Source organism: Solanum dulcamara, chromosome 4, assembly GCF_947179165.1.
Source record: "Solanum dulcamara chromosome 4, daSolDulc1.2, whole genome shotgun sequence".
NCBI classification, from domain to species: Eukaryota; Viridiplantae; Streptophyta; class Magnoliopsida; order Solanales; family Solanaceae; genus Solanum; species Solanum dulcamara.
In genome coordinates this window covers 7,523,927-7,540,008 of record NC_077240.1, presented here as the reverse complement: position 1 = coordinate 7,540,008, position 16,082 = coordinate 7,523,927, and the positions used below count along the sequence as shown (strand labels likewise).

Genomic DNA, 16,082 nt, shown 5'->3' with positions numbered 1-16,082 from the left:
AGCATCAAGTACCCATGACAAATAATTTTTACCAGAAATATCAAGTGCCACAAATTCCAATTTTGACATGATGAAAATTAATTTGAAAGTAACAAAGACAACTTAAAAATTAAATTTCTTTAGTAGATATATCTGATATAGAAGTTAATTTTCTGAAAAATTAGAGTTTCGTGCTGATAACGTATTATAAACTAACTAACTTGACAGTTTTATAAAGGAAGAAGAGCAAGAGAATATAAAGAGAGTATTAATATAGAAAGAGTAGTAGAAATTCTCCTCTTCTTTTTTGTATATTTTTACATTAAAGAGTAATAGCTTATTTATAGCCAAAAAAAGATGAAGTAAAATACCACTTAAATTAAACAAATATTTCAAGTGGACAATCCACACAAATAATTCAAATTGACAATCCACAAATATTTCAAGTGAAAAATCCATTAGTTCATTTGTTCTTTAACAAATACATGCATAATATATTTTATAAAAAATCCTTAGATGAGAATGCTTCTTTGCACCCTAAATTATATTCTCTATATGATCAGATCAGACAGTAGCTAGCTAGCTTGGTTAGCTAGCACATACTAAATCTATATTCTCCATTATGTGTCATTAATCATTATCAATTTTGGGTCAACATTTACTCTGTAATAGTGGCATGCATTGATTACATATACACACACCTTTTACCTGTTTCTTTGAGTTATTTTATTGCCATGGCTAAAAACCTTTATCCATACTTATCATCATCATATCAGAAAATTGAGACCAACTCAGCCATTCCTTCATGAATGATTTGAAAGTGCAATTTCATCATCTCTCACTTAAATTAAAGTGTCTTTTCCACTTAAAGTTAAAGGGTATTCTTGTCATATTGAATAATGTAGAGTGTGAGAAAGATAAGAGTATAGTATCAACTTTACTTTTTTTTTTTTTTTTCATAATCTCAACTTTAAATTTCTGTTTTTTCATCCAACGGCTGTTTTTTAAAGTCAGTAGGGACCTGCTTTTTTTCTTTTCTTTGTTATACTTTGCTCGAATAAGTAATTCATTACTGCATATATACACTTAACAGTTAAAAGAAAATACCATTTAATTTAGGCTAAAAACTAACTTTGATCTTCTCTTTGATGTGTTCATCAGTGAGAGTTAAAAAGGAAAAAAGCAAAGAGAGGAAAAGGGGAAGCTTAGCTTCTTCCTTGATCTTGAAGACTCACTTTCTTTCTTTTGAAGATGTTTGATTCTTTAAATCTATCTACACCTGAAGTTTCTCAGATTCCCTTAACTTTTCCCTCCTTTTACATTGCCTTAAAGCCTCATAATAACTCCATTTTTTTCTTCTTCAAGTCCTTCCAAATTCACTTTCCATGAAAAACTTCCAAGAAAATATGTTGCCACTTATTCTTGTCACACTCTTAACTCTTGTAGGTACTTCCATTTCTTCCTCTTCCTCTTCCTCTTCTACTAGCACTGATTTTCATGCCTTGTTAAGCCTAAAACAAGGATTTGACTTCTCAAATCCTGCTTTGAGCTCATGGGATACTTCAAATCCTAGCTCAGTTTGTTCTTGGGTGGGAATCAAATGCTTACAAGGTCGAGTAGTATCGATAAATTTGTCAAATATGGAGCTTTATGGCTCTGTTTCCCCTGCTATTTCAAGCCTAGATATGCTTGTGGAGCTTTCAATTGATGGCAACAACTTCACTGGTGAAATAAAGATTGAGAACATGAAGAGCCTTCAGTCTCTCAACATTTCAAACAACATGTTCAGTGGGAATCTTGATTGGAACTACACAAGTTTGGCTAATTTGGAGATTCTTGATGCTTACAACAATAATTTCTCATCTTTCCTTCCTGTAGGAGTAGTGAGCCTGAAGAAACTCAAGTATTTAGATTTGGGTGGCAATTATTTCTACGGAAGAATCCCCGAGAGTTATGGGGATTTGATTGGGTTGGAGTACTTACAACTTGCTGGAAATGACCTGCATGGAAGAATCCCTAGAGCCTTGGGGAATCTCACCAACTTGAAAGAGATTTACTTGGGATATTTCAATGTTTTTGTAGGTGGGATTCCTAAGGAATTTGGCAAGTTGGAGAATCTTGTTCACATGGATATTTCTAACTGTGAATTGGATGGTCCAATTCCTCCTGAATTAGGGAACTTGAAATTGTTAAACACACTTTTTCTACATATCAATCTTCTTTCAGGTCCAATTCCAAAGGAACTAGGCAACCTCACTGGCTTAGTCAATCTTGATCTTTCAGCCAATGCACTTACCGGTGAAATCCCATTTGAGCTTATTAACCTCCAGCAGCTAAGTCTTTTCAACCTGTTCATGAACAAATTACATGGTTCTATACCGGATTTCATCGCTGATTATCCAGAGCTGAAGGTTCTTGGTCTCTGGATGAACAACTTCACCGGTATAATCCCCGAGAAGTTGGGCCAAAATGAGAAGCTACAAGAGCTTGATTTGTCTTCAAACAAGCTCACTGGTACAATTCCTAAAGATTTGTGTGCCTCTAATCAACTCAGAATCTTGATTTTACTCAAGAATTTCCTCTTTGGTCCAATTCCAGAGGATTTAGGCACATGTTCAAGTCTTGTTAGGGTGAGATTGGGACAAAACTACTTGAATGGTAGCATCCCAAATGGATTCATTTACATGCCTGAGCTTAACTTAGTTGAGCTGCAGAACAACTACTTGTCTGGTACCTTATCAGAAAATCTTAACACTTCTTCAAAGCCAGCTAAATTGGGTCAGTTGAATTTATCAAACAATCAACTTTCAGGTTCTTTACCATTTTCCCTCTCTAATTTCTCTTCCCTTCAAATCCTTTCACTTGGAGGGAACCAATTCTCTGGTCCTATTCCTCCTTCTATAGGTCAACTCTCACAAGCTTTAAAAATTGACCTCAGTCAAAACTATCTTTCTGGTGAAATTCCCCCTGAAATAGGCAATTGTGTTCACTTGACCTATCTAGACTTGAGCCAGAACAATTTCTCTGGCTCAATTCCACCTCGAGTATCCGAAATCCGAATCTTGAACTACTTGAACTTGTCGAGAAACCACTTGAATGAGACCATACCCAAGTCAATTGGCACCATGAGAAGCCTAACTACTGCTGATTTCTCATTCAATGATCTATCAGGCAAGCTGCCAGAGTCAGGCCAATTTGCATACTTCAATGCTACTTCTTTCGCGGGCAATCCTCGTCTCTGTGGTTCATTATTGAACAACCCTTGTAACTTCACACTAATCACTGATCCACCTGGAAAGTCTCATGGAGATTTCAAGCTGATCTTCGCCCTCGGGTTGTTAATCTGTTCCCTAGTCTTTGCAGCTGCAGCTATCATAAAGGCCAAGTCTTTCAAGAAAACAGGCACGGATTCTTGGAAAATGACAGCATTCCAGAAGGTTGATTTCAGTGTTGCTAATGTTCTTGAATGTGTAAAAGACGGCAATGTGATAGGCAGAGGAGGAGCCGGGATTGTGTACCACGGGAAAATGCCAAATGGGGTTGAAATTGCAGTGAAAAAGCTGCTTGGTTTTGGAAACAATAGCCATGATCATGGTTTCAGAGCGGAGATTCGGACACTAGGCAACATTCGACACAGAAACATTGTAAGACTAGTTGCCTTTTGTTCCAACAAGGAAACGAATCTCCTTGTGTATGAGTACATGAGGAATGGTAGCTTAGGAGAGGCGTTGCACGGGAAAAAAGGCGGATTCCTTAGCTGGAATTTGAGGTACAAAATTGCTATGGAAGCTGCTAAAGGATTGTGTTATCTTCACCACGATTGTTCGCCATTGATCGTTCACAGAGATGTCAAATCCAACAACATTTTGCTGAATTCAAACTTTGAAGCTCATGTTGCTGATTTTGGACTAGCTAAATTCTTGGTAGATGGTGGTGCCTCAGAATGTATGTCGGCTGTTGCTGGCTCCTATGGTTACATTGCCCCTGGTATGATACTTTTAACTTCTAACGTTCATGATGATAAGTGAAATTAATAACCTGAATATTAAAATGCAACTTGATACGACATGTCAAAATACACATTAATGTATATGGGGGACAATTTTTTGTGTAAAATCATATATATGTACCTTGTTTAGTTAATTTAGTTAGGTATCTAGACATGGCTACTCTGACAGAGTGATATTTGCATGGTCGTACAAATAAATGCCAATAATTCTTTGGCCGACTGACTTATAATACCCAACAATTAGTCTTATCAATCGCTCATAAAATCCACCTTTTATTTTCTTAGTCCTTTTTGTTGTTTGTAAGTACTAACTTTGACAGGAAAAAATAATTTTAGGATAAATCATTTTCTTTCTTAGTTAGGTAGTTTACAAACTCGAAAACGACGTCTTACGGGAATTGCCTGGTTGGGCTAAAGTGAAGAGGCCCAAGATCACCCGTGATTAAAGGCAGAGAGTTTAGGGCTTTGTTGGAATTTTTTGGGTAATCGTAATTCGTATCAAGGGCCCGTTTTACGAGAGAACACTTAATTTCTGTGCCATAGAGAGTGGGGGCCCAATAGAAGATCAGTCTGCAAAAGTGGGTCAAAAATCTGACTTGACTGACACACAAAGATAATAGGGCCCTGTCGATTGTCGTGCTTGCCAACTCAACATGCACTTCTTAAAAAGGAATTCAACTTGTACACATCAACTAAATGGAGTATATAGTAATATATTTTTACAATTTTTAGGTATAACCTCAGATAAAGTCAGTGACAAATTCAAAATCTATAGATATCGAATTTTGACTTCTCGTCATGCGAGTAATATCAGTTAGTACTTTATAGTTATGTAAGTGTCATTTGTTGTTGCTTGTCAATGTAATCTGATAGTGTAAAAAATATTACGTATAATGTAAATATTTAATAATTTTGATTATGTCAATATTAAATTTGTATATACATTGTCATAAATAATTGTTAACCTAATTTTTTTAAAATTGGTTACAGAATATGCATACACATTGAGAGTAGATGAAAAGAGTGATGTTTATAGTTTTGGTGTGGTTCTATTGGAGCTCATCACGGGGCGTCGTCCGGTGGGTGAATTCGGAGACGGAGTGGACATAGTGCAATGGAGCAAGAAAGTGACAAATTGTAAAAGAGAACAAGTAACACACATTGTGGATCCAAGGTTAACCACTGTGCCTGAAGATGAAGCCATGCATTTGTTCTTTATTGCTATGCTTTGCATCCAAGAAAATAGTGTAGAACGTCCAACAATGAGGGAAGTCATTCAAATGTTATCAGAGTTCCCTCGACAATCCCCAGAGTATCATCAACCATCGTCTTCGAAAGTTGTTTTACAAAAGTTAAAAAGCCTTGAGAATGATCAAACTACTTGTCCGAAGATTCGGAAAGAACTTTTGGTCTAACCAATTTTCATTTTTATATAATGGTCCTCTTGGCAAGTTGCTTGAATTAATTCAATATAGTGCTTTACTTTTACCTTTGTATTATTCTTTCTGCTTATTTAAGGATAGGTGTTTTGTGACAAAGAGATGTAGGAATATAATGAGTACTATGTATTAGTAGTTAATTATTAGGGTTGGGGGTGTTTAATTTGTTGGCAAAAGCAGGGCAGGCCCAATTAAGTTGGTTCTGAATGCTTTTTGTATCATATGGTTATATACAGGTATATATTGTTCCTTTTTCGGGTGAATTTGTTCTTCAAGAATCTTTAATTGTTGGTCGTACTGTTGTTACTTTAAAATTAAACCAATTTAATAAATCTTACTTCCCTTTGTTTCTTTATGATTGTTTTTTATATGAAGAAACGTTTAAATTTTGGGTGATGAACTGCATGACGTAGGTGTCATGACTCATGAGTGAAAAAAGATTATGGGACTGTAGGTGAAATGAAATGAATATATTATCAAAGTTTAGATAGATGTCTGAAATTTTGGAATGTCAATTAATATGCTAAACTTTAGACATTTTGTCTGAATATGTGTTCTAGCAGGTTTAAATCTCGACACAATTTTTTTTCAACTTCAAATTTGTAAGTGTGAAATTGATTTTGAACCGACTAGCATATATTTATTTTTTAAAAAAATATTTTTCCTTCAACTTAAATAGCGGTCTATATGTGCACTTATTAACATTGTCCTTCAAAGTAGATTGGATCGGAGTACAAATCAAATGTTTATTCTATTAAGCCTCTAGTTATTGAAAAGAAAATGAGTTGGTTGAATACATAAATGGAAAATATTAACTTGAAAAATTACAAATAATTAATAGCCCACCTAGAGTGGAGTAATTGAGAATGAAAATACTCGTATTACTAGATAAAAGGTGTTTTTCTATTACTTTTATGATTGTTATATAAGCAATTGATCCATATATAACTGAACAATACAAACAATTGATAAACGCCTTGTAACTAATACAATTTTTGTACGTTGATGTATTATAAAATGATAGTTATAACTTTTGCTCTCCTCTATGACTTCCCAACTGAAAATGTCAAACCAATTTTTCATTTTAAACATTGTTGCTATAAATTAAAGTCTTTAATGTATGGAGGATTAGTTCAATTTTCCATTGGGCCTGCTCACAATACAGAGTAGCCCAATATCGAGGCCCACAAGACTCTTACGCATTTACAGATGGAAAAATTACTAGGTAAAATACTTTTTAATAAATAATTACTGATTTTAGTGATATTTTTTATTTATTACCATTTATAGCAATATATAACAATATTATGATATATCTATTATGTATTAAAAGTGAATTATGCATGCAATATAAATGTATTATAAGTATTTTAAAATATATTATATTTGTTTAGTAAGAAATTGATACAATGTGAATGTATTATAAGTGTATTAAAATATGTGATAAATATATTATCCATGAATAAAACTTGTATTATATGAATTTTATAAATTATTCTCGCTAATATATATTAAAATTGTATTATAAGTATTCAGTGAAAAAAAAATTATTACTATAAATGGTAAATATTTTTTTAATGTAGTACATTTATGTAAATTTCAACGAGGCCCAAATCATAAATTATAAAATGAATATAACGATATTAACTGAAGCATTTTAAAATATTATTATACTCCTATACAGTGTTGCATAAAGTGAATGAGAATTTCATGCAGTGTTATCTTTATTCAAGACTTCTTAATTATCTATCTGTATCATTATATTCTTTCAATCCCATAATTATAGATGATTCCACACCTATGAATTTTAATATATGAATTGATTGTTCACATGTATTTCTTAGAATATTTGATGTCTTTTATTCATACTGTCATAGTTGATTCATTTTTTCAGATCTAAGTCAAATCACTCTATTGTCACCTTCATTTTTTTTAATAATATTATTTACATTTGATTCAATATAGAATACCTTTTCAATCTAATATTGCAGGTATTTGCTCTGAATACATAAGTTAAAAAAATTATTTTTTTTTATTATCCAATCTAGTGTTTGATAGCTACATTACTTTCTGACCAATTTAAATTTATGTCATGTAGGATCTCATTAAATCGATTCCTATCAATAAATTTTTCATATTCAAATTTTTTTGATTAATAGAAAAACAACCCATTCAGTATATCATATTTTTTGGTGATATAATTAAACTTGATATAAACATTCCCTTTCTATTCTATATATAGAGATATTTATCAAAAAATGGCATTGCATAATGAAGAATGTTTGAAATTACATGTCAAGTTTTCATTCTTAATGCAAATACAATCAAAGCCAATTCCGCTTTCTCATTAAAGCCAATTTTTTTATTTTAGGGGAAAAAACAAAGATGTCAACTACCACTAACAATCAAACCTAATATTTTCAACAAATATCCCGAACCCAATTTAATTTTCTAAAATATCTAATTCAATAATACAGAAAAAATAGTTTTTTTTTTTTGTTATAAAGAATTAAATAAACTACTGGACTCTTCTAAATAGTGCTCGTCCATTATTCAAATTGAAAAAAAAAGAAAAAGAATCTTCAGTACCAGTCATTGACTATAAGATATACGGCTGAGATCAGTTGACACCAAATCAAGAAACCAATATGAGCCGTTAGATCAAAATTAAGGGTTTTAGTCACAGTACCTTTACACTCCACGCCTCCTATTATACACTCACGCAGTCCTCTCTTCATTCTTCCTCTTTCGTTTCCCTCAAAAACCTTCTCTACAGGGAAACCGCTTCTCTCCATTAATAGCGGTTTTCCAGTTACCCGGATCGGTGGTTTTGTTTATTTTCTTATATAAGGTGAGTTTTTTTCTTTGTTTTCTTGATTTTCTTGATTTGTTTTTTGTATATTGTAAAGATCTCTAACGTTTGTTTTTGTTGAAGATTTTATCTGGGTTTTGTTAGTTTCATATGATTTTAAGGGGAAAAGGTGTTTTTTTGGTTGGGCTTTTTACGCAACATACAAAAATAAATGATAAAGAAAGATCTGAACCTTTTTTCTTTGAAAGATTTTTTTGGGTTTCACATGATTTTCTGCAAAAGGTTTTTTTTTCTTTCATGGGTTTTTGACACGGATACACAGACAGTTATACATCTGTTGGTTGAAATTTGAAATGGGTTTTCATTTTTATTGAGATTTTAGTTCTTTTTCTTCTCTGTATTTGGGTGAAAAAGTTTTGTGGTAGCTTTTTCTATGTGCACACATGTTCTGAAAATTACATGCAATGGACGAAGCTTTTGTGTTGTGTTGTGTTCAATTTATTTTTCTAGGTGATTCATTTTCAACCCTAGTTTAGTCTATTTTATAGCATGATATTTCTTTCCAGGAAATTTCCTATTATTTATGGTGTGATTTTATTTTGGAATCTGTTGTCCCTTATTTGCTTGCTGCTATATTCTGTGTTGTTGTCAAGCACAAACACTAGTATAGATTGAGGGACTATATTCTCTTTTCCCTTGTTTTATGGGGTAATCATTTGGAACTAGATAAGGTCCACCCTTTTTCGTTGTTGGTCAATTATTAGTAATTTAGGATAATAAAGTGAGGGAAGCCATTATTTTCTCTGTACATTACATTTGATAGGCTATCTTTCTCTTCCTTATATTTAGGCATGAATTCTTGTTTTTTGATTTTTTTTTAATCTGTTCTGTTATCTACAAGTTCATGGCCCGGAATAATTTTATTGTCTGTCTTTGTCTACATATTATTGTAAGGCATGTGTTTAATTCAAAGTGCTCTGAAGGATATTCGTGTCTGCATGGTTGTTCGGGTTGTTTTCTTCTTTTCTAGTAGAATTTTTTTCTTAATATCAAGATTTTGAAGCTCTCAATTATGTTTCCTTAAAACTGTTCACCTCATTTTTTAAGTATTAAGAATTTGTTTATGATTATTTCTTCTCAAATGCTTCTGTTACCTTTTTACCTTATGCATTTTGTCAATTGGTCGCAGGTCAGGAATTGGGTTTTGAAGCTTGATAATGGCTGGAGAAAAGATTATAGAAAAACGTATCCTGCTAATATTTGAGTCTGCAATGTTCTTGGGTCGTTTGATACATTTTCTAGCTGCTTCATTACATGCTTGAAATCTTTGGCGACATGGTTCTTAATATGTGTATAATGTCCCAATTTTTTATCTGTCATGTGGTTGGAAATTGAGGACTGGACTATTCCACAGTATGATTTTCTTGATAATGAGCAGATTTTAGAATGTTGGGAAGCGACTGGGAATAATATATGAATTTTCATTCTCAAAGATGTGTCCAACCACAGTTTCCATAGTGGAATCTATGAAATCCGAACACTTCAAAATGTATTTTCAGTAAACAGCTTTGATCCCCGATTAAAATAAAAAAGGCGGTTTGAGTAAACAGCTTTGATCTCTTATTTTCTTCCTTTTTTATCTACTCAAGTTCCCATGTGGGGATTGAAATTGCAAAGGGACATGCTAAATTATTATACTATCATTGGAAACATTTATTGCCCTAGATTTAGGTGCATGTGCTGGCATCAGATGTGTGATGAACCAATGTCTACTGTGTATAAGACTATAAACGCTTGTTTTAAAATAGACTATAATGCTGCTTGAATTTATCTCACCCTATGTAGAATCTGGATTTTCAAGTTGAAAATGTCTTCTTTTTGTACGTACCTAGTTGTTTTGTCAAGTCTTGAACTCAGATTTATTATACTATTGACTATTTTGTCATGACTTAACTTTTTCAAGCTGAAGCTGTTGCTCCAGGACTGAAATCTGACTCCTCTACCAAACTGATTGAGAAGGATTTGGTATGCTGCAACTCATTTCTTTCTCTTATTGTGACATGCTATATTTGTGGTCCTGAGATTGTTGAATGTAAAAATATGTTACTTTACCGGAAAAATAGTTATTAAGATTGCTGTATGTGACTAATTTTTGCTAAATAGCATGTAGGTTCCTCATATGTCTAAGGAGAGGTGAGGTAGAACGAGAAAGAATTGAGGAGAGGTGATTACATAGGACATGACACATCTTCAACTCACCGATAAGTATTTGACCTAGATATGAAAGTATGGAAGTCAAGGATTAGGGAAGACAGTAGGTAGTCTGGCGACTTCTCTTTTCCCACTAGTAGAGCTTGTTTTTACGCTGGAGCACTCATCTGCTCTCTTACCAATATTTATTATTATCATGCTATCATCATTTTATGCTAGCACTCATTGCTTCATTTTATGTACTTCAGACATTTTCCTTCATTTTTCCTTTTCTGATTTTCAGTAAAACACAAACATGTACAGGTTTCAAAAAAAGATGGAAAAGCTTCTGACTCGGTGTCTTCTTTGGGAGCTGTGACTGGCATCAAGGGTGAAATTCATCAACCACCAGCTGCAGAGCAAGGTGCTTATTATCCACCTACTAGCTATTGCGATTACTACTACCCAGGTTAGATACTAAATTGGTTTTGTCATTGTTCCTTTACTTTTCGGACCAGCTCCTATTTAACTCATGTTGGAGAAAGACCATAGAAAAAAATATGCCACAACTTTTTTTATTGGCCATAAACTAATTATGGCCACCACATGATTCTTTTCCTTATATAAATGCATTGGAAAATCTTGGTTGGAACTTGTTAACTTTATGAGAAGTGTGTGTTTGTGTAATATAAATAGAGCTAAATATTGTAAGACATTGCTGTTTTCTTGTCATTCCATTAATTGTGAAGTAGTAGGCAAACTTGAGGGTGATGAGCTTCTCAGACAGAGTTGCCACAGATGCCGAGAAGAATGCATATCAGCCCAAGTTTGTTACATTGTACTAGGGCTGACTTATGATAAACTACATCTTAAGGACATGTTTTATTAATACTCTTTAGAGGGATATTCCTACATCCTTTGATACTTGTTTATGAATTGTGGCACATTTGATATTTTCAAATTATTGTTTTGTCTATTCATTGTAAATATAAAGCTTATGGAAGTAGAAATATAAAGCAAGCAATTGAAACCCTGCTTTAGGGGGTGGGGGTGGGAGTGGGAGTGGGGGTGGGGGGAGGAGGGGTGTTGAGCTCTTTATACTGGGTAAGGAATTAGGTAGTTCTCCACGCTACCAAGAATTTTATGTAAAAAGGACTAGGAGGATTTGGCAGAAGTAGACGGAACTATTACTGGAACAAAGAATGCAATCGTGGGACAGTATAGATGTGGTTTGATAGAGTTTTGGGCCATGATTGACTGTTTTATTTTATCTGCTTCTTTACTCCTTCATTAAAGTTTGATCTGTAGATATGTATGTGATTGCTTGCAATTAACTATAACTTGTTGGATGATAGTGTAATTTGAATTTGTTTTTTGCAGGATATAATGGGACTTATAATCAGTTAGACGAGCAAGCTTACTTTAATGCGGTAGGTTTTACTTCAATAATGGGTGTGTTATCTTAAATTGCTTTGTTGTCTGATAACTTAAACACAATCTGTTGATTGTCAGGGTGTTCAATCAGATAATGGTTCCCTTCTCTACTATATGCCTGGCTATAATCCTTACAGTGCTGGATATGTGGGAGGTGATGGGAAGCAGCCCTATCTATCGTCTGGATATCTTCAGCAACCTGTCTCATATGGTTCAGATTCCATGCCATGTTATTCATGGGGTTCGGCGTACTGTGCTGATATCACCAATGGTGCTGCTCCCAAATCCGGGAACGTTAAATCAACTTTTGGACGAAATGGTTCAGTTAAGTCAAATGGTTTTAATTCCACAAAAACAAATAGTTCTTTCTCAAGCAAAAACTCGGCGGTACTTTTTAACCCAAAGAGTCGACCATCTACTGCGATGTCAAATCCGCCAAAGTCTGTCCATCAAGCTCAGCCTTTCAATCCAGTGAACAAGGTCTGTTTAATTTTCCTCTGAAGGTTGACGCTATATAGATGGCTTTCTTTGCTAATGTTGAATGGGAACATCTATGCTAAAATGTCTTCTTTCACTTTAGATGGAAAAGGGCTCTTTTAAGTTTTTATTTTTTACTGTTTTATCTTGTGATGACTTTGAAAGAGTTTGTTTCCTCTCATTTTTCTCTTGACAAGTTTTATCCCTGTCTTGGCAGTGTCAGTCTGATGTCCAGTCCGGAGGCCTGATGAAGGGGTTTCATCTGGTTGGGGACTATCCATCATACACCAGTCAAAATCAAGGGTTTTTCATGCCTTATGATAACATCAACTGTCAAACAAACAGTAGAATGTGGAATGGGAACTACAGAGTCAAACCACGGGGAAATTTTACCAGAAATGGTGTGTTTGAGGCAACAAATGAGTTACCCCGTGGCCCCCGCGCTAACAGCAGAAGCGTCCCTTCGAAACCATCTGCTGAGGAGGATCAGCTTGTGCCAACTATTCAGAGGGAGAAGTATAACAAAGAGGATTTTAAGACTCAGTACGATAATGCAAAGTTTTACATCATCAAGTCATACAGTGAAGATGATATTCACAAGTGTGTCAAATATGATGTGTGGTCAAGTACTCCAAATGGAAACAAGAAATTGGACACTGCCTTCCTTGAAGCTGAGGCTAAAGCAATTGGTACTGGTTCAAGCTGTCCAGTGTTCCTCTTCTTTTCTGTAAGTTATCCTGTCTCGTATTTTTTCCTTTTGCTGAGAAATTATTACACCTGAACTTGATTTTTCCATTTGTGGGCGTGGACGTGTCTTACATAGATGCTCAGTATAAAAGTTCGAGTTTTTTCTCTTGATTTTTCAGGTTAATGGAAGTGGACAGTTTTTAGGTGTAGCTGAGATGGTTGGGCAGGTTGACTTCAACAGAAACATGGACTTTTGGCAGCTTGATAAGTGGAGTGGGTTCTTCCCACTGAAGTGGCACATAGTTAAAGATGTCCCTAACACACAGTTCAGGCACATCATCCTCGAAAACAATGATAATAGACCTGTAACCTATAGCAGAGATACTCAGGAGGTATAGTTCAGTTTTTGCTTTACCATTTTTGGCTATTCCTATACAAGGTGTTTTAATATTTAGTTCAGTCTATGCCTCTGATTGGAATGGCAGAATATTAGTTTGAAGTTACTGTTTTCTCTGTAAATATGTTCCCACCTCTCAATTCCCGTGTCGATTCTTAATTATAAGTTGAGATCTAATGAGGATGCTGTCATTCCAGATTGGGTTGAAGGAAGGTTTGGAAATGCTTAACATACTTAAGAGTTATTCAGAGAAGACATCTATATTGGATGATTTCAACTTCTATGAGAAGCGTGAGAAATTGCTCAAGGCTAAAAGGAGTTCAAAACCAGCTATTCAAGCTGATGTATTCGAGAAAGCTGATTCTCTTGTGAGTTTCTCCTCCTTGTGCATTTATATAATCTTCAAAAAGTGATGCAGCTCTGCATTTTAGCCAAGATACCTCATGTTTCCTTAAAAGCTGTGGACACTTGTGTATGTTTGTACCACACACTTCATAAAAAAGTTATAGTAGCTATTCTTCACTTTAAATTAGACAATTTATCAAACTTTTTTTTTTTTTTGAGAAAGATAAAAGTGGTATTCCTCAGCATTAAGGATATGCTGGAGACCTCCAAAGTCCAAAAATTGGTTCCCAACAAGAGAAAACAAAAAGACTAATAGATTACAAAGTGCCTGTAAAATCCAAATTTGTGCAGCAGCTTCTTCTATCCCTTCTTCTTTGCACCAAAAATTGAAAGTAGTCAAGATTTGACTTTCTCTATTGAATTAGCCTTGTTTTCAAAGCATCTGCTATTTCTTTCTTTCCAAACAGACCACCAATGCATTATGGTATTATACTCCCATCACTTTTTCTTAGATTTTCTCCCCCCCCCTCTACTGATCCAGCAACTATGTAGAACTGCTGTATGCTCAGTCATAATCCATTCTGTATGTGTTAGTCCCAGAAAAAGGTTCCATAATTGTGTGTTCACTCTGCAATGGAGGAACGGGTGGTTGTTGGTTTCCTCAGTTTCATTTACAGAGAGAGCACCAAGAGGCAATATGGAAACCTCTCTTTTTCAATTTCTCATGTGTGGAGCATGCTCTGCTGGCAACCAACCAAGTGAAACACTATCTTGGTTGGTAACTTTTTCCTCCAAACACTTCATCAAACTGTTAGAATGAGAAAATGATATTTCTAAAAGTATTCATGAATCAAATTATCCCGTTACACAAGTTTTGAGTGCGTTATAAAAGGTTTCCGACCAAAAAAATTATTTTTTGTGATATCAAGTGCTTAGGTAGTTATCATTATTGCTGTGCTTTGTAAGTTGTAAAACGTTTCTGACCAAAGAAAATTTGTAAAGTAATCAATAGGTGTCATCTAGAAGAAAATGTCAGTTATTGACTAAAATCTATACTGCGAACTGATGCAACTATTACAGATTTCGAGCTATCAGACTTAAAACTCACTCATTTATTATACTTACACATAATGGAACGATGTGTATTCAAGAATGCCAGTCTAGTCTTGTGAGTTTCTCCATCTTGTGCGTTTAGATAATCAACTTTTTAGTGCAGCTTTAATTGGATACTTCATGTCTCAGATATTTCTGTTTACTTAATAAGAAAAAAATTGTTGCGACAACATTTGTAGTGAAATCAAAATATGTTATAATTTAATGTTGATATGGTGCAGAAGCAATTCAAAGGAGGAGACAAGGTACTTGAGGAGGAGCTGAAGACCAACTCTGCTGATCCAACTGCATCTCTAGTTTCTCTCACCAAAAACCTATCAATTAATTCAAGGCCATTCAAAAGTAGTGTCTGAATCATAGGTTGCCTCCAAGAGGCATTTTATGACTAGGTAGTCCTGAAGCATCAAAATGAGTCCTTGTTTCTTCTTTTTGTGTTTAATTAGCTTTATAGGCATACACTCCTCCCGCTGCTGTCTGGGCTTTTGGGATGGCATTTACTTACTAGTCACTTAGTTTTGCCTCATCTTTAAGAAAAGAAAAGGGTTCTGTTTCTTTTCTATTGACTTTGCAATGTTTGTTTACTTTCAAAAGATCTCTACTTTTGTTTTAGATTATTGCAGTATTGATAATGTTAAAGAAAAAGTTGACCTCCATCTCCCAGTCTAGCTTTACTTTATTTTGATGATGGAGCTTAATATTAACTTCTACTATTATATTATCACTTTGTCACCATATTACTATGACTCTGGCTGAGGGGATTTCTGGAATCCTGCATCCAAATTTTTCCGGAGTATACATCTTTGGTTTGGCAGTTTCAATCGGCATTGTTTCAAGTGACTAGGAAATTGGCCATATCAGATATTGGAGGAAACACTAGTAACAATTGATGTTAGGCTTCTTTTTCCTTCCAATTTTTTTCTTATGGTCTAAGGATTTCTATCATATTATCTAAGGAAAGGTAATACAGGGAGCGCTATCTATTACATGATCATATTGCCATTTAGAGAAGGGGATTAACCAATGGCCACGGCTGTGCGTCCGTGTTTTGCAAGGTCATTTGTCACTTTGTTTTGCTCCACCAAGGGCTCAGTGATCAAGGATGTACAGTCATGCAGAAGACCTTTGTAAGAAATGTTAAGTCACTTTTATCTCAACTTTGTGTCCAGATTAAATTTCCAGTGGCATATAATGTCGCTGATA

General features: G+C 34.5%; 2 protein-coding genes across 4 annotated transcripts; both read left to right on the top strand.

The window, feature by feature from the left end:
• Positions 1–1,080: 1,080 nt before the first annotated feature.
• Positions 1,081–5,690, top strand: LOC129885898 (leucine-rich repeat receptor-like serine/threonine-protein kinase BAM3). Its single transcript, XM_055960370.1, has 2 exons — positions 1,081–3,966; positions 4,979–5,690. The coding sequence occupies exons 1-2, from the start codon at positions 1,365–1,367 to the stop codon at positions 5,401–5,403; spliced, it is 3,027 nt and encodes a 1,008-aa protein (XP_055816345.1). The 5' UTR covers positions 1,081–1,364; the 3' UTR covers positions 5,404–5,690.
• A 2,449-nt stretch (positions 5,691–8,139) lies between these two features.
• On the top strand, positions 8,140–15,535 carry LOC129885897 (YTH domain-containing protein ECT1-like). 3 transcript variants are annotated; one of them, XM_055960368.1, is made up of 10 exons: positions 8,140–8,278; positions 9,429–9,484; positions 10,209–10,264; positions 10,754–10,898; positions 11,810–11,859; positions 11,942–12,343; positions 12,558–13,067; positions 13,207–13,419; positions 13,622–13,792; positions 15,104–15,535. In XM_055960368.1, exons 2-10 carry the CDS (start codon positions 9,457–9,459, stop codon positions 15,233–15,235), a joined length of 1,707 nt encoding a protein of 568 aa, XP_055816343.1. In that variant the 5' UTR covers positions 8,140–8,278; positions 9,429–9,456; the 3' UTR covers positions 15,236–15,535. The 3 variants fall into 3 exon arrangements, with proteins under 3 accessions (XP_055816343.1, XP_055816344.1, XP_055816342.1); XM_055960369.1 differs by having other exon boundaries at positions 10,203–10,264; positions 10,754–10,853; XM_055960367.1 differs by having other exon boundaries at positions 10,203–10,264.
• Positions 15,536–16,082: the final 547 nt, after the last annotated feature.

Bases quoted from the DNA above. Each gene is read 5' to 3' on its own strand.
- LOC129885898 (XM_055960370.1), top strand. From the start codon at position 1,365: ATGAAAAACTTCCAAGAAAATATGTTGCCACTTATTCTTGTCACACTC. The intron at 3,967-4,978 runs GTATGATACTTT...AATTGGTTACAG, and splicing joins CTATGGTTACATTGCCCCTG to AATATGCATACACATTGAGA.
- LOC129885897 (XM_055960367.1), top strand. From the start codon at position 9,457: ATGGCTGGAGAAAAGATTATAGAAAAAC. The intron at 10,265-10,753 runs GTATGCTGCAAC...AAACATGTACAG, and splicing joins AACTGATTGAGAAGGATTTG to GTTTCAAAAAAAGATGGAAA. The intron at 13,793-15,103 runs GTGAGTTTCTCC...GATATGGTGCAG, and splicing joins TCGAGAAAGCTGATTCTCTT to AAGCAATTCAAAGGAGGAGA.